The sequence below is a fragment of the Gallus gallus genome, chromosome 9 (genome assembly GCF_016699485.2).
Source record: "Gallus gallus isolate bGalGal1 chromosome 9, bGalGal1.mat.broiler.GRCg7b, whole genome shotgun sequence".
Classification (NCBI taxonomy): Eukaryota; Metazoa; Chordata; class Aves; order Galliformes; family Phasianidae; genus Gallus; species Gallus gallus.
In genome coordinates this window covers 709448-736268 of record NC_052540.1, presented here as the reverse complement: position 1 = coordinate 736268, position 26821 = coordinate 709448, and the positions used below count along the sequence as shown (strand labels likewise).

General features: G+C 46.4%; 2 protein-coding genes across 18 annotated transcripts in view; one reads left to right on the top strand and one right to left on the bottom strand.

The window, feature by feature from the left end:
* The window catches only part of NEU2 (neuraminidase 2), a 34913-nt gene extending 9944 nt beyond the window's left edge, over positions 1-24969 (bottom strand). The window contains exons 1-4 of one of the 8 annotated variants that reach the window (XM_046898701.1): positions 24166-24969; positions 20829-22937; positions 20197-20324; positions 19179-19337 (exon numbers count right to left, since the gene is read on the bottom strand). In XM_046898701.1, coding sequence (XP_046754657.1) covers positions 19179-19337; positions 20197-20201 — 164 coding nt within the window. In that variant the 5' untranslated portion in view covers positions 20202-20324; positions 20829-22937; positions 24166-24969. Of the gene's footprint in view, positions 1-19178; positions 19338-20196; positions 20325-20828 lie in introns of all 8 variants that reach the window. The other 7 variants (XM_046898698.1, XM_046898700.1, XM_046898697.1 and 4 more) reach the window with 7 other exon arrangements.
* NGEF (neuronal guanine nucleotide exchange factor) overlaps positions 893-26821 on the top strand; it is a 46770-nt gene continuing 20841 nt past the window's right edge. Inside the window, exons 1-6 of one of the 10 annotated variants that reach the window (XM_046898368.1) lie at positions 893-1089; positions 10018-10114; positions 11134-11481; positions 15051-15162; positions 24150-24332; positions 24438-24541. In XM_046898368.1, coding sequence (XP_046754324.1) covers positions 11244-11481; positions 15051-15162; positions 24150-24332; positions 24438-24541 — 637 coding nt within the window. In that variant the 5' untranslated portion in view covers positions 893-1089; positions 10018-10114; positions 11134-11243. Of the gene's footprint in view, positions 1090-1749; positions 1937-10017; positions 10115-11133; positions 11482-13167; positions 13780-15050; positions 15163-23076; positions 23602-24149; positions 24333-24437; positions 24542-26821 lie in introns of those variants that run through there. The other 9 variants (XM_040705513.2, XM_046898369.1, NM_001389357.2 and 6 more) reach the window with 9 other exon arrangements.

The following is a 26821-nucleotide window of genomic DNA, read 5'->3' as shown; positions in this document are numbered from 1 at the left end:
CTGCCCTCCAGGTGTTAGGCAATATGGCATCATTTGTGCAGAGTCCTGTAGACCTGGGGGCTGACTGCTCTGTTAGCAAAAACAAAACCGAGAAAAAGCCAAAGGAATAATACTGAATGTAACTCATGCAAACGTTCACTTTTCCAGTAAATCACAGCCTAACTCTTAGTATTTCCCCTCCTCGTGGAAAGACTTGAGCAAAATCACGAACATTTACGTCCTCTATCCAAGGAGTACCGCCATGACCCTACCATAGGCCTGTCTGCTTTCTGACCCTCCACAGTGAGCTTTGAGCTCATCATAGGGAACCTTCTGTCCCCCATGAAAGGCAATGTCCAATGCCTATAATATGCGGTATACCTTTCTGTCATTCACTCTTCTCATTTGGACCAGAAGAAATGAATAAGTTTTATGTTTGTAACCAAACGGACGGCAATCTTTAGAAAGCAGAAAGAGAGACGGTGAGATTTACGCACAAAAAGAGGATTGTGGAAGCAGGATTTATCTAGTTCTCAAAACAGCGAAGCGATGAGGAGTTGCTCTGGGACAGCTCGGGCAATTTAACGACAGAAAAGTGCAATAAAACCGGAGCCTCTTTCCTTATGTCCCCTCCCAGCTCTGGGGACGCTGACAAACAAGTCTGGAGCACGAGGTCCACCTGGGAGTGACTCTTGCGACAGCACATCCCATGCGCTCATGTCCCGCTAGCTCACAGAGCAGGAGGGCACAGTCTGATGGTGATTTTGAGTAATCATTACAAGCGTCACTGCTGACAGCCCTGTATGCCAAGGCCAGGCCCTCAGCTGATATAAAGGGACAGCGGCATTGGTGGCCAAGAAGCTATGACAACAGATTAACCAGAGCCTTACTGAATGAATATTTGGATTTCCACAGAGTAGATTGGGCGTGGGCAAAAAGCAGTTGCTATTACAAGAAACAGGCTAATGTTATGACCAATTAAAACAACAAGGCAGTTGGCAAGCCTGGTGAGCTTTAAAAAAGAAAAAAAATCATAGGAAAGACTAGCATCAGCTTCAGCAGGAGATACGATGCTTTATGCCATTCCATCTGCAGGCTTACAAATAGCAGGTGAGTTGAAGGAGTTCCAGGATGAAGAAAAAGCTGTCTCCTAAGAATAGCACTGCATAGGTGTGTGCAGGAAGTGGGTTTTTTGGTCTTCCTTCGAAGCATTGGGCTCTAAGCTGTTTGCAGAAGAGAGACGTTCATTTAAGCAAGCCCACCTGCAAGCATAGCAAAAGTAAGCACAACCTGAATTGGAAATCAAAGTATTTCAAGGGAGAAAATTATAATGCATTTGGATGAACTGTTACAAAAGGCCTTGCAGGCTGGGTCTACTACAACCCAGGTGTCCCAGAGCCCAGGTATGGGAACACACACGAAATGTCAAAACTGACAGGCTAAAAATAGTCACAAGCACGTAGGTTTTGTCATCTCAAATGGCTGGAAATAATGTAAAGCAAGAGCAGTAGCTCAGCCAGCGGGGCTGAAAAGTGTGAGCAAATGCCTTTTGCTGTTTCCACGTATTTGAGTTTGCAGATTTGAAGAGAAGTTTCACCCAGTTTTATATGAGAGGTTTTACAAAGCCCTATCATTAAACCTTTGGCACAAGCAGTGCAAAGGACTTTTAGAGCGTGTTTGTGCTGACTTACCTGGGTAAAGGGAAAGCTGTTCCTTTAAATTGTTTGCTGTGGCTCTGGGAACTGAGCAAACAAAGTCAGAGGGAAACTTCCCTTTCAAGTGGAACTGTCAGAAGGTACAAGGGCTGAAGGACTGAGATCTTCAATAGGACACACCTGCATCGGGATTCAGAGCTGAACTGCAAATTTCTAACAACCTGGGGGAGTTTAGTCCAGATTTGTTGGACACACCTAATCCCAATGGCAAATGAGAGCCTGGTTCAGCCCCAGACAATCAGGTGAGTAAAATCCTACTGTGGGGGGATGCTGGAAGAGGAACAGTCTGAGGAAGCAGCCTCAGACCATAAGGAAAGGCACAAGTGCAGTGCGTGAGAAAGAGGCGGCTTTGCTCTGCCTGCAAAGTCACCCTGAGGGGACTGTGTGCAACCTGGACGGAGCACAGCCGTAACACCGCTGAAATGCCGGCTGGTGGAACAGAGGCACCGCCGGCACAGCCCGACTGGCTGCACATCCAGCAGGGAGGAAGCCCAGGCAGAAAGGAGGCTCAGGAGGCACAAAATGGGCATTAACGTGACCAAGTGTAGAGCAAACATCCCCAGAGCAATCAATCAAACCGTGCGTCTTTTTCCATGGGCAGGACAAGCCGTGATTTTTTCCTGGCAAATGTCTGCGTGTGATCTTGCTTAAAGAAAAAGAAAAACAGAAAGAAAGAAAATAAAGGCAGGAAACATGAAAACCAGCCTGTTTTCCTCCTAAGGGCAGGCTGATCTTTCCCCTTAGCTGAGCTGTCCTTTCAGCCTCAGGAGACCAATTGCTGTGTACCCGCTATGGCTGTGAATGCCATCCCAGCAGTGATGGATATTTTTAAATGCGCCAAGTAAACAAGAAATCAAATCTCATGAGCACAAGTTAGCACTGGAGGTATTAACCTATGGACAAGTGCAGCGTTCCAGCAGATCTGCCAGCTCCAGACCTGATCAAAAGTACGAATTGGCACTGAAAATAATACATTTTTTTAAAAAATGTTTCCCTGAACACATAAAGAGGTCTAATTGGATTGCATTCATCTCAGGAGATGGATGGAAGTTTTGTTCAGGACTTATCTTACCCAGGCTCAGATAAGGACTGATAAATCCAACCCACTTTAAGACCAGCTGTAAATATGAGAGTATGTGTGAAACACCACAGTAATTGATGGAAAAGAAGTGGCTGGAGACAAAGAATGCATTGTCCCACACTGCCTAATTTTGAGAGAACATTTGCAAGACAACGTAAAATGCTTTAACTATATAATTACCATTATCTGTCCCTGTGTGTGTTGGCAATGCCTGGGGCTTTCACTACAAGTCTACTTTTGGCAGGAGCTTGTTCTGTAATTTCTGACAGCAATAATATCACCATCTTTACCACAATAGTGCCCGGAGGCAATGTTTCATCTCCCCAAGAAACAGCCCACAGAAGCACCCCCATTTTATACTTGGGTATAAAATAAGAGAAACTGCCAAGATTGAGTGAAACCTAAAACAATCTAGAAACCTTGGCTCCTTCCTGCCTTCTCTTTCCTAGCCAAAATCTGCTCTGAATCAGATAGCCATGAAAAAACAGATGTGGCTTAATCTGCAAAGCCTGGACCTTGCTGTCCAAAAAGGGGCACTTCCTGAAGCAGTGACCTCTCAGCTCAAAGGAAACTTTGGGAGAGAACAGGGAATGACAGTTGCAGACAAAATGCCTGCTCCTGGGTTATCAATGTAGGAAAATGCAAATTAGTAGAACAAAAAATAGAAAATATCCAAAGAGGTTGTACTTTCTTTTTAATTAAACTATTATCCAGAGCTCTTTTCAACCTATAAGATTCTCTCTATGCCACACTCTTGCTTGAGCTCCTTGCTGAGTTCCTGCTCGAGTAGCTCCCAAAGAAAGACCACAGGAGAAATGTAGGAGAATTTCTATAGTATGGTACAGTGCTTCCCCTCTAGCAACGGGGAGCTAAGACCCAGGAAAATCCCTGACATGTTCGGATTGCCCAGGGAATTGCAGCAGAGCTGAGGAATGAACTCTGCCCTCGCAGGAGCTAACTCAGTGCCACAGCCATGGGATTTCCCACACTCATCCCCGCTTTTCTCCTTCCATGCTTAAAACTGGGGAGGGAAAGAACTGCTGTTAGTGGAAAGGTCTCAAAGGAGAAGCCCTGCCAGTCTTTTCCAGCACTTCCACTCTCTGAAGCGAGCCCCATAATTGTGGTTGAGGAGACTATGTCACTTGCTGGACAAAAAAATGAACACTTAGTGCAGATGCATATGCAGCCAGACAGTGCTGCAGGGACGCCTGTTTTTTTTGGCAGCACGCCACTGCCTGGTGCTGTAGCTGGCAAACTGGATGTGACTGCCAAAGCCCAGAACTGGTACCCCAGTCCCAGGACAGAAGAATCTGCTCTGCACTGGGAGCAGCAGTCCTGCCAGCGCCTGCCTTCTTGCCAGGGCCTATCCCATGGGGCTAGAAAGAGATGTTTGGAGAAGTTTGCATTTCTGATGCTATTTGCTGCACAATTTCCAGAGTTGCCTATCAAATATTTTTTCCTGACTTCCAAAGACTTGTGCAATCAGTGTAATAGGCCAAAAGAATAGCATCAGTTTGTACCAGGTTTGAATTCAGTAGCTGACGAGGATAGCCTAGCACAGCAGCCCTCCAAACCTGCCTGGCATTTCAAACCAGTAGAAACCAGGTTAACAAGATTCTGATGTCTGTCCTGACTTCTGGCTTGCTTGCAGCTACAAATTTGCAGGCAGACTCATCAGACACTCCTTGTGCCCTCCACCCAATAACCACTGGGGGAAGAACTGAGAGCTCTACTATTCCTTGATCGACAACATCAGCCTCTTCTTTTCCTGCTTCTCTATAAACACTTCCAAATAAAACCCCCTTTGAGTTCTTACCTCTGCAGTTCAAATAACCACCCTTGCTCATTCTTCCTTAACAAGTGTTTCATACACAACAGCACATCTAGAAATAGAAGTGCGTGACACTGTTTTTTCCCCAAGAGCAGCACGGGTGTTGTCTGCCCCAGGGAAACTGGGCTTGTCTGCTTACTAACCAGTCTGTCTTGAAAAGCTTCAGCCAAGACATCTGCTAACCCCATCTCCATGCACCGTGGCACTACTAACCCGCCCTGCTTCCAGTGAGGCATTATGCCCAGGACATTATTTCTCATACCATGTACTTGACTAAACCATTTCATCACTGACTAAACTTCCTAAGCCAGAGTGTTTCAATTTTTAGAGTCTGTGGCATTTCTGGACTAAGCTTTATGTTGTATATTCTTTCCATGGCTAGAATGCTTCACACGGTCCAAACAGAAGAGAACAAATGAAAAGGAACAAGGACCCTCAACAACCGTTTTCATGGCATCAGAGGCAACAACATTCCCTAATCAACAGGGAAAAGGGGAGGAGAGGGGGTTCCTCTAGAGACAGGTGTATATAGAAATGTCAGTGATGTCAGAAGAGCAAGTCACGTTTTATACCTTTTACTTCTTAAGATGCTCTCAAAATCTTCAAGCAGGGATATACTTTCACCATTGCACGTGCACTAATTTAAGGAAAAGAATAAAAGTAAGGTCAGCTTTTTGTTTAATTAGTTTTAAGAGCTTATAATGAAAACCAGAAGGTTTCCACTTTTATTCTCTCCACTCTTCTGCATGCTTTAAAAATTAGGTTAACTCTCCCACGCAGATAGACAATGTGTGCGTGTTTATAGATGTATGTTTATACATACATAGACATATATGTGGAAGAGTTTCAGAGGGGCAATACTTTGACATCTTAGCTATAGTTCATAGCTGTATCTCCTACAGGAGGCCCACAGAAAGAAACATGGAATGCAGTGGGATAGGGCTGGACTACACTGAGATACGGGGACCAAACAAATATATCCACAAGCAGAGACTGCAGTTACTGATTACATACAAGAAAGCACATATTTTTAGTCATTACTTTTGAATCAAAAGTAATTAGTTAACAGCAGAAAAGATAAATCATTCTGGCAGCAGAAAAATATGTAGTTATTGAGTGTTACTCATTAAGTGTATATTGATGTATATAAGTTAATTAAGACAGAGCAGCTGCTATGAACACTCAATTTTTCACTCAGAGGGAGCTGTGTGAAGACATATCTGTTCCTGTTATATGTAAGTAGCCATTTATAGGACACACTCACTTTGTATCTATGTTTACACATGTATACTTCTACCCATAGAAGGTCCCACAATGCCAGGCTTAATTCTGGAGACTTTTTTATATCTAGGCAGGCCGTGTGACTCATTTTTAGCTGTTTTTAATGTACTGGTTTCTCCCTCTAAGCCTCGTTTGCTTGCTCTCATGATGTCTAATGCACATGGCTTTGGAAGCTATATTAAACGAATCCAACGTCTTTATTTTTAGTGTCTGAAGTGTTTCTAAAACAGGTTCTCCGTAGCATATGTGCAAGACATAAAGGTTTTATTGTCACAAGCATGTAATTAACTGCATAATTCTCTCTTGGTCTTGCTTGCTATAAATATGGTACCATCACTAAATCACAGCAACAAAACCATTTTGTTCCACTTTTCACCTGAAAGACTGCCTCAAATTCCGAGTGGTTGTAGTTTGACGCTGTTAGGAGTGGTGGTAGAAGTCAATGCTTCTATTTATAAGAGATACATAAAATATTTGGTTTTTGGAAACATGTAGGGCCAAATAATGTAATATTCTTTCAGCCATCATCCCCAGACTTATCATCTACTTCTTTTCTCTGGCTTCTGCTGTGAACCTCTTTGGTGTGTGTCTCACTTGCTGGTCAGTCTGTCCCCGTGCTCCCCCTGGTTTCTCCACTCCCCTGCCTTAATCAAATATGACCTCAGCCTTGTACCTAAATAGTTCACATTCTTTGGTGAAATGTCACGTACCTTTGCTTTGGACAGGCACATTTGCTTAACTGCCTCTCGCAGCCATTTAAAAGAAAGGGTTGGGATTGCGGGCAGTCCCAAGGAGGGCTATCCCAACCAATAACAATGAAAACATAAATACATGCACAGCCAAGCAGTGAGGGCCCTGGTGGCTTTAATTGTGGCTTTTGAGGAACTCCCAAGCTCAGCTGCCTGTGCTGGAAGCGAGCTCCCCTGTAGCAGGGGTGGCACAAAATGGGACATGTGAGAGTGGCTGGCTGACAGCACTTTGAAGGCTGTGCGTTAGCTCAAACCACTGATGAGGCTAAATGAATTCACAGCTACATCTGCCACAGCCCAGGGCTGAGTCTGTGGGCTTTGCTATTCCCCTGACTCTGACAGAAATATCTCCCAGCACGCACACACAGGCCTGAGCCTGTGTGGAGCCTCAGTGCCTTCAGCAGGGCCCACCCGCGGGTGGCACTCCTTAAGGGATTGGCAGCCACGTGAGCAAGAACGGCAGCAGATGAGTAAGGCCTGCTGCTGGATTTTGGACTGTGCCCCATCCCTGTTTTAGCCTCATTATGATGCACAGTGAAATACTTCAGAGATGACATTCCACTCTGCTCTTAAAGCAGAGGAAGAGAGGAAAGAAATCCATGCCTCAGACATGAGAAAGGATGTGATGGAGGACTGGTGGCGGTGGGAGGCAGAGGCTTATGCTCAGTCTGCAGAAGGCTTTCAAGAGAAGTAAAGCATTTTAGAAAGAAACTGATATGATGTAGCAAAATAAGCATGCTGAAACTGTATTTAAAGAATAAATATTAAAGAAGCCACATTCACCCTGAGAGGCTGAAGACAGTCCTAAAAGAGCCCCATCTGGTTCATCAGATAGGCAGGAAAGCTGCATCCCTACATTCAATGTGCAAAACCTTCCAGATGAGGTCATTAATTAAAACAAGTTTGCACACATAAAAAGGAAGAAAAGATGATATGGCTTTCTTGACTTTCTGCAGTACAAAAACACTACAGCCAAGTCAACTTGTGCATTGAGCGCAACACTTTCCACAGAGCCATACATAGTTTAAATGGGCATCCAGCCTCCATGTCAGAATTTAAGGTCACAGCAAAATGAACGCAACACTATGTAATTCACTGCAGGGGGTCACTGCCCTCTGTGCTAAAACACTTGCCTTCCTTCTGGTCTGACACAATCCTTGCATGTTTTGTGCGCCTACTCAGGCAATATGAATGCTCTTATCTCATCCATGGTGGTAGGGATACATCAGACAATCAGATGAGGGTAATTCATCTTCTGTGACTGTATGTCCCTATGCAGAGAAACTGTACAAGTTTCAAGTTGTACTCATACAAGTTAGTTCTTGCTTCAAAGCATCCCTGCATTGTGTACCCGGAGACTTCAAGCTATCTCTGCTACTGATCAAGCAACCTCCCAGACTAGGCTACAACACTGCAGGACACTGGCAAATGAAGCATTTTGTATTTCAAAATCACCAGGCATAAGCTAAGCATATAGTAAGCACAGTACTTAAAACTTCTCAGATAATAGCCTTTGCCTTATTTTTAAGGGAAATAACATATCAGGTGACTACCCAGGGCAACAAATTACGAGGGGCAGCAATAGCTGTTGTGCTGGAGCCTTGCTGGACTGCTGCTGAGAGTGGGGTCGTGGTGTGGGATGAGCAAAATGGAGAGAGCATTGACCAATGCTCTCACTCTGGGCTCAACCTCCTGCACTGAAAACACATGCAAGCCCAAAGAGCCATGATCTCAGCTTTCAGGGTGCAGCTCCTGCTATGAAAAACAGTTGTATCATTCACTAAGTATAACTGATCTACAGAAAAATGCCATATTTTTTAAAATTGGCAAGTAAAATTTCTATACAGTCAAATTCCTGGAGGCTGAATTATGTGTGAGTCAAAATGCATATCTCTAACACTGCTATACATGCATCACTTGCTGCTTTTCACTGTTGTCATCTTTCGTTGCTCTACAACCTTTTCCCTGCAGTCTGTTACTTCTTGAACTGCAGGGTGGGAAGATTGCTTTCAAAGCAAATTCAGCTAGATGGTGACATTGCAGCAAGACATGATATCAGGATATGATGTGAATGCAGTTGGGATGGGTTATTCCCATGACAAGACTTGGCATTCAGCTGCCTGTGACTATTATAGGTGAATACCTTTGTCAAAAATTAACCACAATCACTCAGACAGAGATAGCTGTTGTCACACCTGCTTGATTCATTCCTTCTCTGACATAGAGTAGCTTGACTGCTACCAGAATAATGTAACTTTGAATGTATCCTTCCCTGTTACTAACACACATAAAGCAACTGCAAGCCAGGACTGGCATACCATGAAATGCCTCCTAACAATTTCTTGGAGTATTGGATGTGTAATTGGATGGGTAATTGGAACCATTGCCTTCAAAATTACATTCTCTTCTTGCATTCTTATTAATGAAAAAAAAATTCTTTATAGCCACCATAATAAGCAATTGTCCTTTCCCACCTACCTCTCCTAGAAAACAGGGAAGTCTTTCCCTCCTCCACTTTTATAATTGCTTTTGGCCAATCATCTTGCTTGTTAGGGACTGCTTGGTAGCCCAGCAATGCTCCTGCTGTTCAGTATGGATGCTCTTCATTCCTCTGACAGACAAAAAAAGGTATCCTAATAAAGACAACTGCACTGTTTTGACGGTGCTGCTAAACACACTGCTATGGCTTCGGGTAACTCAGTAGAGAGTTTCACTTAGTCATACAGAAAGCTCCTTCTCTGTCAGAAACCTTTCCATCTATGCCATCTGAAGCATAAAGATATAGAGATGATTGTCACAGATCCGACTCCTTGGGCAGTTTATGGAAGAGAAGTGAATGAGAAATAAGTGGTTGTTTGAGTTTATCGTTAGGAAGGATTGTATGTGCAGTACTGGTTGTGGTCCAGTTAACTGAAATGCTTCCATTACAGTTGCAAGGATCAAGCCTTTGGGGCTTCACTTTGGGACAGGCAGAAGCACAGTCAGAAAGGCAAGGGAAAAGAAATAGCTCCTTTTTTTGATTTTCAGGCTGTCCCCAACAGCAGCTGTTTTTATTTTGCTGTTCTACTGAGCCACAGAAACAGACTTAGTGAATCTCTATACCTCAGTGTAATTTACAAACCAAACTTAACACCACAACCAACAAGCAAGTCCTTCATACACTTCCAGTAACACTGGAAGTAGTCCCAGAGCAACCACCAGCTCCAAACAGTCCCAAAGCTGTGGCAGAACTGAAATCAGCATGTAAATTTAGCAGCCATGAGCTGCCTGCTGTGGTTCAGGTTATGAAAGGAAAAAGCAGACTTTCTGATCTGCAGAGCCAGAAGGCAGAACAACTCAGGCCCAGTGCAGGATTTCACATCGTGTCCCATCCTTTACAAGGACCTTCAGGAATTTTGGAAAGCAGAGGATTCGCAGATGATGTCCAGGCTTACTGAAATGATCCCGGGGGCAAGCAAGAAGAAAGCTGGTGGCACACGTGAGTTCACGGAGATTGACCCAAAACAAAATCTGACATAGTATATTTAAGATACCTTCTAGAGTATCATGTGTATTGGCCTTTCTGTAATGTAACAAGCCAGCGATACATGGAACATCATAACAGCATGTAATTACTAATCTATAGCACTATATTATGCCCTTCTCCCAGTTAATTGTCAATTTTATGTTCACATTTCCTATACAGCAGCTCTTTCTACTATTCACATTAGCCCCATCAGTCACAAAATCACGTATGTATTTAGAAAGGCCATAACAGCTGCAAGGAGAATTCAATGAGACAAAGCCTGCAATGAACACTGAAGTTCACATTTTATCTGCTTTTAGAAAGGCCGAAGGCTCTGCTGCTGTCTTGCTGTCTTAGAGGTCTGTCTCCTAGAAATGCCTGGTAGTGCTGGCACAGCCCATGCACCAACACTCAGCACAGCAGTCTGCATCACTGAGGGGGAACACTGGCATAGGAGGGCTACTCTGGGAAATAAAACCAAGACTGCACTCTCCCCATTGCTACCATCTCTTTTCATTTTACTTTCATTTCATAGCAGTTAAGGACTTCTCTTCACTTTTCTGCACTGCGGGAATGAGGACTGTTAATAAGTGTTAGGAAGCCACTCAGCCCTGTAGAACACATTCATTCTTCTATTACAGTGCATGGTACGCAGACAATAGATGGATTAACAGAGCTATCTCTTCAGGTTTTACCTTATATTCCATAACATTTTCATCCTGGCAAACAAGAACTTGGCCATTAGCAGTACCTGCTGTAAATCAGCTGGCAATCTACTGCTCACAAGAGACAAATGATGTGGTCATCAGTGGAGCAAATACAGGACAATGATGAACACGTAAAAAACAACGCTTAAGGTGTGGGATGGCCTCTTTGGTCACAATGATATCAGTGAAAAATCCTGGAAAGTCCCCCCTACCCAAAACAGATGATGCACTGCAGCCTCTGGACTAGCTAGGCTCTTTTCATGTTCTGCTCTGTTTTGTTTGCAGGTCTCCAGCTCTCGTTCGGATAAAGCTGATGGAGTTGTGGACACCATCTGCCGGCTGCTGCTCTGCTGCTGGTCCATTCTCTCAGCTGCTCTAGACGAGATCTGAAAGCCATGGATGGGCATGGAGGAGAAGCTGCTGGTGGGCTCCAGCAGGGTATTTCTCGGTCACTTTCAGTCTCCGAAGGTGAGGAAGAGTCAGAAGGTGCTGACTCAGAGACCTACGAGAGGGACTCGCACACACACTACATTGCCATTCAAAGAAATTCCAAGTACTATCGGTCCATGAGGCTGCCAAACAGATCAAAGAGAAAGACTGCAAGAGAGGCAATTCACGCAGGACGTGCTGCAGGTGAGTACTGACCCAAACAACATTAATCTTCCTTTTTCCATTAAGAACTATGGGAGTCAATGAGGTTAGGAAAGCAATAGAAAAAATAGAGAGCAGATTCAGTGCTCAGCACACTACAGAACACACCACTCTATGGCATGGCTAGCAGAGAGGTGCCATCTTTGCTCAGCCTGGAAATGCAAACTGGTTGGTTGTTAAAAATGAGCTACATGGGGAAGAATCTAAAGTAATCTGTAACTCTCCTCTGCCACCCTTCCACTAAGAGAGTAATAATTTAAGTAAGGAAAAAAGCTGTCAAAAAGAGTAGGAACTTCTTTAGAATATAGAAAGGATATACTGAAAAAGTGGGATCTACACAAGTAATGGTATGGCAAGCAGAATGCCATGTGGAGTAAATAGTCAGCAAAGGCAAAGCAGTACACCTGGGGACCAACCCTATGGAAATTGCAATGAAGGGAGTGAGACTTCTCTGGAAAGTGCTGCCATCTCTCACTGAAGATAGCTCTAAGCAACACTTATGAACTCTTTGGACAAGGAGGCTGAAATAAGAGAATTATTGCCCAGAACATGTGTGCACTGAGGCATGGCTTGAGTATAACAGTATGAACAAGTTGGCCAAAGGGCTTCTGAGGGAATGATGTGAGGCTGCATCAGTGGAGGGCTGGGGGGGGGGTCAGGGAAAGGCTCTGACCCAGAGGGCAGTGGGCACAGCCCCAGTGCTGCAGCTCAGGGAGTGCTGGAACACCACTCTTGGACACAGGGCTTGGACTGTGGGTTGGCCCTGCATAGAACCAGGAGTTGGACTCAGTAACCCTTGTGGGTCCCTTCCAACTCGGGATGCTCTGTGGTTCTATGAACAGTGCAGAGCATGGCTGCAAGGCGAGACGTTCACTGAGCTGGCATGTTGTCTGAGCAGCTGTGAGAGAAAGTTATGAGAAGCTGAAAAGAGAGCCATGAAAGGAGCTATCTCAACACATTCAGAAGTGCTGGAAACAGGGCTGCAAGCAAAAGCTGAGAACAGCTGTAATTCAAACGCTAGGTGAGAGAGACCTGGAACTGTGAATACAGAACATGCACTCTGCTTGGTCAGCTAGGTGTTCAGAGAAACTGAATTTTAAAGCTTCTCGTAAATGCAACAGATGGCAGTGAAGATATCTATTCCATCTTGAGATTATAAACGTATAAATAATCCACTGGACTCCAGTTTGGCTAACTGCACGAGTTAATATGATATAACAATATTTCTGACGCTTGAGTTCTATGCAAGACATCAAGGACTATTACTTTGTCATGCAGTAGTAAAGCACATCAGCTCAGCCCCTGAAAACAAACCAAGTTCTCTAAGAAAACAAAGAACAGAAATCCTACACCTCAAAATAGAGGAGGCCTGGGAAATGTCCCCAAGAAAATAGGTGTCTCCTGCCAGCCTTGCCAAGGGAGCCGTGCTATTTCAGCAGTATAAAGGCCCATTCAACCTTGTGGCAAGGACAGAAGGAAAGTTCCCTCCCTTCTCCAAGTTTCCAAGCAGACAGCAGCAGAGCAAAGAGCTCCTGTTTAATATTCTGCTACTGTTGTCAATGAGGTTTGTGGATAAACTGAGCACTGCCAATGCCAGAGCAGACCTGCTCTCCACCCTGCCAGTGCAGCAGCAGGACCTGAGCAAAGCCGTCCTCTCACTGCTTCCCCAGAGCACTGCTGCAAAGCAAGCTGAGAGGAGACTCGCCCTTACTCCGGATCTCCAAGCATCTCAGCATCCAGACTGCTACTGAGGAGGCCCCTGCCCTGTTAGCTGCAGCAAGACCAGCACACAAGGACATGGCTTCTTCATACATCTGCAGCATCACAGCCTCAGGAAGGCAGCGCAGGAGGACATCCCTCCTGTCTAGCCAGTGTCATTGAGGAAGGACAAACTAAAGGAAAGGCTAATATCTTAGCAGCTTGTTAGAGCATCCACAGGAGCTGACCTGCGTTTCTCTCCCACATATTCCCTTTCTGTGTTACACCTGTGGCTTTTTCTTCCATATCTGCAATTGTTCAGCAAGACACACTGGAAATGTTTCTTTCCTCCAGTTCGTACAGCAGAACTTGGGCTATGAGCTATAGATCTTTCTCCAGTATGACTGTAGCAAGTCCAGCTTTTAAACTCAGCTAGGATTGTGTAAGCAGCCTCCTCCCTCTGCTCCACTGACTCCATCCCCTCTCCCAGAAACTGGACAGCAGGGACTTTTACAGCAGCCTCACTTGTAGCAGGAACTTCTTCTGACAGCACTTGCTGACGTGCATGGAAACAAGGGATGGGTGAGCTCTTTTATCTTGATTTCAAACCCATTTGAGCAGCAGCTATCCATGAGACTGACTCAATCTCAAATGCTAACCTGTTCTCATTTTATTTGGGAAATGAGGGGATTAGGGGGGAAGGAAAGAAGAAGGGAAGAGAGGGTAAAGTACAGGGGAAAATGCAGGGTAGGATACCAAACAGGAGAAATAAAGACCCAAGAAATGAGAACAAGAAAAGTAGTCTAAAAGCATATAAATCCAGTAGAGAGAAAGGCTTTTATATAGACTCCCTTTGCACCAGCCTAGCTTTGGCTTATAGCCTAGGAGTTGTAAAATATAATAGATTCTTTCCTTTAAATGGAAAATGAGCTTGTGTTTTTTTAAGCAATCTCCTCTGACAGGAGGCTGAAATGTTTTACGTATCCGAGAGGCAAAGAGAAAACTGAAGCTAGCATTTTGTAAGCCTCTGGCACTGTTTGAGGCAGCTAAAGAGTCTGGATTTCACCCTTTCCATCTGAAAATCCATAGCACTGATTAAATGGGTGTGGCAGAAACCAGCTTTAGTTAGTGTTGACCTGTCTGTGCTGTCACCAGTATGAAATGCAAACAGAATTATGACTTAGACCAAAATATTTCTTAAAAAAAAAAAAACCAACAAGGCCATTTATCAGCAGGCCTCAAACAACAGGAGGTTTCATTTGAAAAGTGAGATGCACCACCTCCTGCCAAGTACTGCAGTAATAAGCCACAGACTTAACACAACTTTGGCTCCTTGTGAAAGGATTGGAGGTTCATCTGAGGAAAAGTAGAGAAGCAATTAAAAGTAAAGCTCCTGTCTTACCCAAATCTAGCCTTGATTTATCCAGTAAACTGAACATCTACTGTGTGCCTGAAAGCAGAGCAGTAGTGAAGCCCTGACTCGAGAAACGAATATTTAAAAGAACTGGAACACACAGCTAAACCTTTTTTCCACAAAGAATTGAACTGAAAATGCGGGGGCCCAACGTTCACTGGTCAGAGAGCCACTTGGAAATGTAAGAACTGATAAAATACATCTACTTCCACCTTTTCTTGCTTGCAATTTGCAGCTGTACCAAAGGTTGTGCAACCATGCAGTACACAAGCTGTTGACATTTAAGTCTGGCTTGAAAAGCCAAACTAAAATGGAGCTTTGTGTCTGTGGTCTTCCTATTGCCTTTGATAAAAGGAAACCACTACCTACAGTACAAGTGAAGATGACCCTTAAGAAAACAACTATTTTAACACCCTCTTGGCTTTCTCTTATGTCGCAGGTTCACTCAAAAACAATGAGTCTGTCAAAGAGCCCCTGAACGTTTTACCTCCTATGGGATCACCAGCTCCAGTAGATTCTAATCAGACAACTTTAGAACTATTGATTCAAAGGTAAGGGGTGCGCGCTCAGGGCATTCATTGTGGTTCTACTGAAGAATAGAGTGGTGTCAGAAGAAGAATGCTTACTTTTGAAGATCAGTTGGACTAAGCTGTAGCTACCAGCCCATGCCTTCTCACCTTGGCTTGTAGTGCTGTTTTGAGTTTTGTTGTTAGATATCATGTAGTACCAGAGCTGTGGTGTAAAGGTTCTTATCGGCATGAGCTTGGAGGAAAAAAGTGAAGGAGCAGTGGGGGGTTAACAGGAAGATAGTGGGAAAAATTGCAAAAAGGAGTATGTGATGTAGGATCACCCAGTGGCATAAGCAAGGAGGGAATGCTACCTTAAGAAGCTTGGTGAGAGAATAAGGAGACCCTGCAGGCATTGCCTGATGGATCATCGCAATACAAGGATGGTTCCATTCTCAGCATTCCCACAGGGCTCTCCTGAATGTTGGTACACAACCTCATGCAGAAGACAGGTTCTTGTATTTGAAGAAATAGCTACAAAAATGTTTTCTAAGGCATTTTGATTTTGTATTTGCCACGTACTTTCAAGAATCAATAGCCAATAGGGGTCTTCAGTGAGGTGGTCTTTTCTGCTCAAAATCCCTCAACAAAAAGGGAAAAGTGATAAGCCCTGACTCCATCATCAGTATAGTGCAGGGCCAAGGAAGCCTGACAGGCTCCATGCCTAAGGTGAACCCCAAGCAGGTCCAAACACAACGGACAAATACATGCAAGATTTGCACACAGAGTGGCAATCTCATCTGCAGTGTCTCAGAGGTGTTACATTTCAAGAGGCAGACGAAAAGTTTACCCTCATCCCTGCTCTCTTACCACTGCAGCTAGGCAGAGGGATGAGCAGCTACCGAGCCTTGCATCTTCTAATACACAGCTGACGTATTCTCCCCAAATCACTGTCTGGCTCCTCATCATTGGCGTGTATAATCACAAGATGGTCGCTACCTGTGCTATAGAAGATCAAGTTGGCAGCACTCACATTTGCCCTCTGAAGGTACATGCATTGCACTGCATGGTGTGTTCTTAATTACTGAGCCAAGCTATATTGGCACAACACATAGTGTACATTTCCTAATGAGGAAGATGCCAGTGAAAAAATTTAGCCAAACTGTCAAGTTGGATTTAAATAAATTAATTGCCCTGGCTGAAATTGATTGCCCTTTGGCACTAAACTGAGCATAAGAAACTAGACAGTTGCAGTCTGCTGAGATGTCATAGCCATCTGTCTTCCTCTCCTTGCGGCATAATCATCACTGTCAGTCTCTGACATCCTGACACTGCCACTTAGGCAGCTCTGAAACATGCACAATCTGATTCTCCCTGGAGCTGGAAACAATGAGCCTGTGCTGGGAGTCTGTCTTTGTCAAAGGTGCTGCTGTGCATAGTCCTTGACAGGTCAGTACAAGTTCTAAGTCATGCGTCTGTTAAAAGCAGGCAGTGCTGCTGAGTGGCATTGCACTGAAAGCAAGCAAAGAAATTTGACAGAGAATGAGACCAGAGTTCTGGCTCAAACTGAGCTCATGTCCTCCTCCTCCTTTCTCTAAAAGATCAGCTGTAATTTGTAAGAGAACCAGCAGAAATCTGCATTGTAAAAAACCTGCAGGATTCTAAGGGCATTGCCATTATTTGCAATAATCACCATCCTCCTCCTTCTACAGGAGGAAACAGGCTGTTGTGCAGAAAAGACAACCAAAATGTTATCAGTGATCTCAAGAAAATCATTTAGCGTCTCCCTAAAAGGAGAAGAACCTAGTACCTCTCAGCAAAGAGTTCTGAAAGCAGAAGATTGTTCTGCAGAAAGGAGAGTAGGAGTACTTCTGACCAGAACGTAAGTTTCTCAGGAGTGAATCACCATGGTCCTGAGGGCAGGTGGGACATCAGTGCTGCATCCCTTCACGCTCAGTACTGTTTTGACAGCACTGTATAAATGCAAGGGCTAGGCAGGCTCAATCCCTTCTCCTTGCAGGAAGATGCCAACACAAACACGTTTGAAGGTAGGGATGTCACTTCACATATTTGGGGCAAGGAGTAACCACAACTGGGAAACATAGTAAATGGTTCAGGAAAATGAACACTTCTCTGAAGTGAACTCAGATGGGATATGGATTTTTAACACTCTGAATAAGAAGTAGCACTATAGACTCCTTCAAACCCACCAGTGATTTGAGTCTACGTGTCTTCCCAAATATACTCTACACCCCCCATAAGGCACTTATTTAGAGAACTTCTATGCCTAACTACTCTCAAATTATTTTTTCCTTATGACCTTTCTCCCTGGGACCTCCTGCTCCCCTAAAGCACTAGAGTTTTCCACAGCATCCCGTGGCTCCCTCCCAGCCTGCCACACTGTACAAGTATTCAAACCTCTCACATGACGATCCTCTTCCCAACTATTTGGTTAACTTCCCCAGCACATCTCAGTGCTGAGCTTCTAGCACGACTTCTGTTCATCAGGGTAACCACAGCCAAAGACCTGGAAGGAGCTAAACTCACAAGAAAGCTTCCCTTTCACACTGCCATCAGTCCTTCCAGCTTCACAGTGGCAGCAATTGTGCAGATTGAGATCACAGAAAACCACCACTGAAAAACACCCACCCAGGGAGTCCATCCATAACTGTCAGCCTCAGCTGAAAGCAGCTCCCACAGAGAGCAGAAAATTAGTCATTTCAAACCCCAGAAATGAGATCCACCAATCGCTATCTACCCCATATTATCAGCTAATAGGATGTTGACTTCTCTTCATTTCTAATACAATACAGATGTTTTATCAGCATGAGCGTATTATTGACCTACCATTTCCCACTGAGTCAGATGCCAGCAATGATACATATTCATTGTGGGCCACTAGATACAACGGAGAAGAAACTCAATGTGAATTCTCATGTCACAAAGCTCACTGCAAAGTCATTGATTTAACACTTCAGAGAAATCTGTTTTCTTTTATGAAACCTCCAATGCAGAGGGGGAAAAAAAGAAAAAAAAACATCTAAAATAGTGGATTAGGTTTGATGTGAGTTAATAGAATGGAAGCACTACAACAGCAAATACAGCCACCTTCAGCAAAGAGAGGGAATCTAAGGAATATACATTTGCAAATGGATATCAGAAAGAAACAACTATGTATGTAAAACAATGTCACACTCCGAAGGATTGTGTGAATGTGGGTTAGCTTCCCACAGCACAGCACTGTCCTGGGCAGCAGAGGGCACTGCTTATATAGCCTGATTTAACCAGAAAAGAGGGAAAACCTCCAGAGAGGCTGAGACCTGCATTGGAAGAGGTTGTACTCAAGTTTCCTTCTAATTATGAAATGAATTTCTTATAGTCACCTCTTTACATGTTGAACAAATCTTTGTCACCCCATAGCTCTTAGTTTTTGCTTTTTAGAGATAGATAATTCTTTTCATATCCTTCTTTCTCTACAATCTCAAACTTAGAAAGCCTAAGAGCAACAGCATTTGCAGGGGAGGGGGCAGGCTGGGGTAGAAAGTTCTAAAAATAATCATTTTTCTCTAAAAAGTACCCATTTTAGACATTAAATGTTATTAGTATCAAAATCTCAGATTTCACAGGACCATAGTGAACCATAACATTTACAATCCTTCTTAAGTATGCTTCCAGCCTGCAGCCAATGGAGAACCTAATCCCAGTTTACCCACCTATTCCACCCAGTCTGTCCTCTCAAGTCTTTCAGCCAAGCCATGGTTTCATCACACAGCAGCATTCAGGCTCTGCCAGCACAATCCACTTCATCTAGACTTACCCTAATCCTCAACCAACCCCTTTGCTTCACTCCTTTTCTATCAACCCCAATTTGTGATTCTCCACCTGATCTCTTCAGGCTAATGTTTCCCAGATGTGTTACTCCCCTCTCTTCCCCTCTGCAGCCCATATCTCAGTGTCCTGACATTCCCCAGGCCCTTCACCCTTTTGCTCTGCATACAATCTTAGTCTCTCATCCTCCCTCCCAGTTCCAGCGCTGCATTCTGCAGCCCTCTCCAACTCACCACTTCCTGAAGCACCCAGCTGTGGGCAGTTCTTCTCTGCACAGCAGTCTCTTGGCCCAGAACCAGACTCTTCCTCTTCTCCATGCTTGGGTCATCTTCCCTCTGCTTTTCAGCCAAACAGTTGTCTTGTTGTGCTGCCCAGACCCAGCACGAGGAGCACTGAGGGTACAGAAGAAGCAACCTCTATTTGTAGTGCCTAGAACTGTACCAGGCCATTTCTACCACTGCACTATCCAGAGATGTTTTTCTCAGCCCTGGACAGGGCACATATTCTCTCCACGGGCAGCAGCTTAGGGAATTTTAGATGCGAAAATCCCAGTCTCCAGTTTGTGTGTATTGGATTGAGTGCAAAACAACCTATAATCTTTATGAATTTTCACAGGTCATACAAAGATAAAGCCCTGGAAAAGACCAAATTTCAACCCACATTTCAAGAGAAGCCAAAGCTTCTCAGAGGATAAAAAGACAGGATTTCTGTTTTCTTTTATTAGGCATCAAATTATATCTTTCTTAACCTAAGAAGCTGTTGAGCACTTTTTTTGAAAGAAAGAAGCAGCAGTCTCTGGCAGACGGTCAGCAAGTAAGGAGCCCCAGTGATTCTGAGCATCAAAAGGTTATAGGCAGGTAAAGATCTCATCATAGGAAGTTCTGAACATTTTTAGTTGTCAGTAAGACTGCCAGCCCCAACAGATTTAATTAAGGTATTTTGGTGAAAGCTTAAGGAGGCTCAGGAGAACAGATGTGCCCTTGGCCTTTATAATCTAAAAACATGAGGGATGAGGAGTTCCACTTATCTCTCTGTCAAAAAAAAATAATAAAAAAAAGAGGAATAAGAATTTCATTTTTGCAGTTTGCTGTCAAAAAAACACTACTAAAAAACCACACGTGAGCAGAAAGAACCTGAATGAACCTGAAGTATGAAAATACATTTTACAAGGTATAATGTTATTTGAATCTATTAATAACTTCACACTTCTCTGCGAATTTGGTTAGCTCAGATTAAAACACTGCTTCTTACTTCATCTCGTGGCCTTTCTTGGTGTGAAACTCCCACTGCCTAAAGGGTATGGGGAATTTTTCATGAATAAGAAATGCTGGGTTGCATCTTCTCACTTTTAGTTTCTGAGACTTGAGTTCTAAAAACTGCTGTAAGACAACAAAAACAAAATCCTGCATTTCAGCGTTGTTTGAAAACCAGCTCTTTGCATAGCTTTATTCTAAGGACTGCTTTTGAATTCAGACAAACATAAGAAAATTGGAAAGGCTAACTCGCAGTTGACCATACAGGCCAAGACTGGAACTTCATCCCCCAACCATTCCTTAAGTAATTATATAAATTATGTAGACAAACTAATTATATGCTCACACCAATTATCACATTTTTAATGCAGCAATGGACCGGGTCAGCCTGCACCTGAAGCTCAGAACTACCCAATCCCCCTTCTTCCTTTGCAGAACAAAGGCAAGCCCAAACCCACTCTCCTTCACCCACCATGATCATGTTCCACGGCACCAGAGCATGACCAACATTATGAGGCCATGGGGATAATTTCCAGTGCCCGTGTGCTTTGGGAACCTAAGAATTCCTGAGAGAATTCATTGTTGATATAGTGAGAAAGACAAAAAAAAAAACCTCCTCCAAAGTCCTACCTGGATGGCCAAGATCAGGAGGAGAGGGTACTTTTGCCTGAGCCTGCAGTGCCATGGCAGTGGAAGACGATCGAGGTGGCACTGCCTTGGTCCTGCCGTCCATCTGTGTGTCTGCCACCTCTGCTGTGTTGGCACTCAGCAAGCTGAGACAGTTCAGTGGTCAAACACACACAAAGCTAGTTCTAAAAAGTAATCACATGTTTTTCTACTAGTTTAGGTGCCCAAATCAGCTCACCAGCAAATGAGACAACCACGAGCTCTGGCTTAAAGGGGAAGGCAGATTGCTGCCTTGGGGAGTCAAGTGCAAAGTGGAATTGTGCAGGCAGATTAGCCTAAATTGCACTAAGAATTGTGGGAGAAGAGAGGGAGAAAGAGGAAGTGAGCAGAGCTGTTGTATCTACCAGACTTAGTACGTGATTAATGGTGAAAAAGGGAGTCCCATGAAGAGGGGAGCAGCTGCAGGAGCAGAGCTAGGCCCACGCTGGGCAGGCCGCAGTGTGCGGCCTGTGAAGGAATGGCTCACACTTGGGCACTCCAGAGCCATGGGGCTGCACTGAATCACTTGTTTGCTTTCCTTCATTCTTCATGACAAATTTGGAAACCTTTAGAAAACCTCGGTTATTTTGCAGGACAAAAATATCCACTTCTTGCTAATCTTTTTTTTTAGTCCAGCCTCGGAGCGCTGGGAGCACTCCGTCACCTCACCTGGGAGAACAAGCATGTCTCTGTACAGCAGCACGAAGTGGTGAGGCTGTGGTATAAAGAAAGAGCAAGACTTCAGAAAACCCAAGCTACAATTACGAAGGCAAAGTTCTGAAGGAAGGGAAAGGAGGCAATTAGTTGCTGCCACACGGCAGAATAGATTTCTGATGGAAGAAGGGAAGCTGTGGCTTCTCGTGGCCACGGGGGGCATTTCACTCCGGGCTGTGTTCTCACCTCCTCAGAGCTTCCAGCGTTCTTATTATCATTATTACTTTTAGCAACGTTTCCCAGGCTTTCATCTTAGACCAAAAGTGAAATTATTTTGGAAAATCTGAAGAAAAAAAGACAGGTGGGACCCTTAGAAGGGATCCTTAGAAGGGATCCTTAGAAGGCACTTTCTATTTTCTAATGTTTCTCATGCCATGACCCAGACGCTTTTCTTTTTTCATTCCAAATTGCAATAGATTTAACCCCTGAGAGTGAAGCAGAATGAGGAGGTACAATTTGTTAACCTCTTAATGCACGTTTCTGAAACTTTTTTTAGTAGATACAGCCCAAATTTGTACTGAGACGTGTATTCATTCCAGCAGTGTCAGTGACAGCGCCTTCACTGGCTTCTCATTGCATACAGAGAACTTCTCACTGCTCTCTTTAGCAGTCCTTCTTTAGCAAACAGCATTCCTATATTTCCAAAATTCAGGATTACAAACGTGATCAGTGCAGTTAATGTCCTGCCTACCCTTGACTAAGAAAGAAGCTTTCAGCATGCCACCCACTTCCCGAAATCCCTGACGATGTTCCCTAGCAGCGAGCTCCCAAAACAGCAATCATTAGTCACAGCTTCAGGCACTCTCTGACAAGACCCTGATTTTTCCCATCAGTTGTGTGGTCCTTCTGACCTCCCAGACCAGGACTGAGCTGACAGTGTTATCTGAGCCTGGGTTCCCCCCACAGACACTTCTGCCTCCTTACTGACCTAAGGACCGAGCGCTTCCAGCACACCAGATCTAGTTCTCATGTGCTGAGGGAGTTTTCCTAAATGTACAGTCACGCGCTGGCTGGACACATCACTTAGCAAACACAATATAAAAATGATAAGAAGGAAACCATTTCTCATATACAGCCCGAAAAAGGGATTTTATGCCGTTGCATAAACTGCACTGTTGCTTACAGAATAAAGCATGGCTATATATGCAATGCGGAGAAAGTGAGCACGCGAGGCATAGCTGAGCGTTTTCTGATGGCTAACTCAGTTGCGATGTGGTGCAGATGACGTTTTTGCTGGGGGGTTACTAAGGTGGAGGGCAGAGCTGCGCACAAGCTGTCCACAAGCACTGCGAGCAATCCAGGGTGCAGCCGTGCTTCAGAGCTCCAGAGGATTTATCCCCGAGGCGGAGAAACAATTACCTGAACAGAGAGATAGAGCTCGTTACTGAGATACTGCCTAAATGAGAAAATATATCCTTATGGAACTAGCGACGCTAAGATGGGGGGAGTGACCGGGGGGATGCAAAGCCAGCCGGAGGAAATGAGCAGGGCAAGAGGCAGAGCAGGGAGGCAGCTTGGCAGCAGGGCTTAGGCTGAGCCTCCACGTTACATCCCTCCATATCGGGGTGTCACTCCCAGAGAAGATATGCACCATCCGCTCCAGATCTGGAAGCGGTTCAGGAAAGCTCCCCTCTCCTACTCCCCGTCCTCCCTCCGAGCCGACGCCGGCCGCACATAGGCACAGACGGCTTCGGGGAGGTGAGAGGTCAGCGGCAGGCAGGGCTCCGTGGGGTAGGCACAGGGTGGGCTGCGGTGCGTGGGTGCTGCGGGGGAGGCTGCTTGCTGGGAACGAGGGAATGGAGAGGGGGCATCTCTGCGTCTGAGGAAGGAGCCTCTCTGCGGGAAAGCAGGGGATGGAGGTAGGGGTGCCCGCAGAGCCCTCGGGGCAGGGACTGCCTCTGGGGGGGGCCCTGGGGAGGAGGCAGTCAGCCTCCCGGCGGAGGAGGGACCTGCGCTGGAGCGGAGCCGGGGGGGCGGGAGGGCGAGAAGGTCTCTGCGGGCAAAGGGTGGTGGGAGGCTGGGGGTACGGCACGGCGGGGCTGCGGGGGTGAAAGGGGAGAACGGGAGGGGTCTGTGTGGCCTTTGGATGGGATTTTGGAGGCTCTCAGAGGTTCTTCGTGGGAGGCTCCGAGGGTCGTGTGGGGGATCTGAGGGGGGAGGCTGGGAGGGGCCGCGGGGGTTCTGAGGGTCCCTGCGGGGGGGGGGGGGGGGGGGGGTGCTGGCGGCGCTGAGCGGAGCTCGAGGGGGGTTCGGGAACGCAAAGAGCGGCCGCGACGAGCAAGGGGTGCTCAGAAGGTGCTGGTAGGAGCCGACAGGGAGGGATCTGAGAGGGCTCTGTGGGAGAACCCGCCGAGAGCCCGAGGGGCTCTGAGCCGATTTTGGAGAGCGCGCCCCCGCGGGCAGCTGGGGGGGCTCTGAGGGAGATGGGAAAGGATTCGGGGGAAGAGACCCCCGGGGACGGCTGAGGGGGTCCGAGAAAATACTCCGAGGGGCCGGGGGAGGCTCTGAGGGGCTTGGGGGCTGCGGGGGCACCCCGGGGGCGGCCTCAGCTCCTCTCTCCCTCCCACGCAGGCTGCTGCCTTCCTACCCCCGTTACCGTGGCAACCTCCCGGGCTCCCCCAGCCCCGCGCCGCCGCCGCTACCGCCGGAGCTGCTCGGCAGCCGCCTGCCGCCGTCGGCCATGGAGCTGCTGGCTGCGGCGCTCAGCGCCACCTGTGCCCTCGACCAGGACGGCTCCGCGGGACAGCCCGGCAGGTGAGAGAGGGAAGGACGGGGAGGGGAGAGCGGGGGGGTCCGCGCCCGGGGCGGAGGGGCCGCCCCACGCCGCCGCCCCGCCTGAAGCTCCCTCGCGTCCCGCAGGAATCCCCCCGCGGCCTCCGAGGACAGCCCCAACGCCGCCGAGGCGCCGCCGCCCGCCCACCCCATGACGACCGACTCGTGGAGGAACCTCATCGAGCACATCGGTAAGCGGCCGGCCCGCCCGAACCGTCAGAGCCGCGAGCGGAACCGCGGGGAGCGATCCCACCGCAGCGCTGAGCCCGGCTGAGTGCCGGGACGGCGTCGGGCGGAGGTGCGCGAGTCCGAATCGCTGTCCCTGCTGGGGAACCTCCGCTGTCGGCGTTAGGAACAGAGCTGTGCCTTCAGCAGCGCCCTTAGACCGGCTCTTGGTGTCTCGCGCTGCCCCGCAGGTGTCGGGACGCCGTTCTTCAAGCTGGGATCGCTTTTGGTAATTACGAAGCAGCCGATCGTTAGGGCGACAGAGAACTTCCTGCTAAAATGTGATTTTGCACGCTCGGAGAGGCGTTAGACCGCGTTACGGAGCGAGCAGCCGTGCCGTAGTGACAGAGCGGAGCGGCACACGCTGGGCTCGCCGCGCTGCCGGCCGTCCCTCGGCGGCGTTGGCCGCAGAGCCGTCATTTGTGCTCTGCAGAGGGAGAGCTGGGGTTATGTGGGAGGATGCGGGGGGAGGCTGGCTCTATTTCATCTCGGGAAGTGACAGTGCAAGACACTGGAACCTGTAGGGCTGTCGGACCGATCAGAGGAGCGCGGAGGTTTTTGGGGAAAGCAGTGATCAGTTCTGCACGTTGCCGGATCTGTTACTTTCCGTGTAGGTACTCATCTCCCAAGGCAGATTTGCCAATGTATCTTCATTTTAAGGGACTGGGCTGCTGAGAGGCGCGATAAAAATACTGAAACCACCAGGATTTCAAAGGAATCTCGGTGCTCCATTCATGTGTATTTTTATGTGCTGCCAGTCAGAAGATGCTCTGTGATGGCATTAATTTAGCTGCACATGGGTCTGTAGCACCTTGATGGAAGGAGGCAGGGTCTGACAGCCAGAGGTGCTACACTAATCCCCAGCAGACAGGTCATTTCCAATGGCTGCAGCACACTGCTGCCTTTCCTCCCTCCTGCATTTGAGGCACTAATAGACTTTTTTGCCTGAAACTGGAGCAGAGAATTTCAGAAAACATCTCTGGACCCCCTGAGGTTTTACGTAGCTTTCAGTGCAATAACGTTTAGTTTCAGAGCACTGCAAACTCTCTAAGGTGAGCGCTTTCCACAATTAGTAACTAGTGTTTCAATTCCCCTCCCAGTGTTTGAAGGAGCTGGGAAGGGACACTGACAGCAAAATGAAGTAGAATGAATGTGGTGGGAAAGTCTAATACCATGCTTACAGCCTATGTAAACACCCCCTGTGCAGAACAGCCTTAACCACTGAAGTCACCAGGCAGCACCAAACACGCACTGTGGCCACGTGCTTACCCTTCAGCCAGTGCCAGTGGGGACATTAAGCAGTGGATGGAGATGGATGGAGCTTTTACTCTGACGTTCCATGCTTGCTCATTTGCTAAACATGAGTGTTCGCTAAATTATCATATACGTTCCCTGTTTGACTGGTCACAGCTCTTTGTTTCTTCCTACCCATTTCCTACGTAAACATCTGCCTGTGTTTTATCTTTCTCCTGGTATTGCCCTTTTGTTTCTTCCCAACATTGCTGTTTGTGCTTAAATTGTGTTACCTCGGTAGTGTTTCCAAACGAGTTCTGGTAGTGGATGCCTGTAGTCAGTCAGACCCTCCTGTGTCTATACATGCATTACCTGCATCTGAAAGCTCCGTGGATCTTCTCTTCTTGGTGGCTCAGTCAGGGGACCTGGAAACAAGGCCAGGTTTCATCATCTGGATTTTAACTCCTTACAAACAAGTGAAAAAAAATCATTGCAAGGATCTTCTTTTTTTTAAAGGACTGCTCACCAGCCCTGTGCAAAGCAGACTGAATCACCCATACACAAATACAAAATATCCCTGACTGTCTCAGGCTTGCAGGGCAGAGCCACCAGCACAACATGGTTGTACAATCAGGTATAATTATCTGCAGAAAGAGTAAAATAGATTACGCTCCATTTTCTAGGCATGTTTGCCCTTGACAAGCATTGGCCATATTGCTTCAGGCTGTTATTTCCCATGTCCTGCTCCCATGTGTAGCTCGCTGGGGCAGCAAGCCCCCCATGCCATGCTGCATTCACAGAGCAGCACGGCCGAACACAGCTCTGATTCAGCAGGCTCTCCATCCCTCAAGGAGCCTTTCCACCCCTCCACATCCTCAGCACCCTCACTGGGGCTGATTAGCAGGCAGAAACGCTTAGGAAAGCCAAATAAGCCTACTTGACGCACAGAGAAATTATATAAGTAGCAGCAGGATGCAAAACTTCAGAAGTCTCTTCTCTCTGGTTACTGTGTA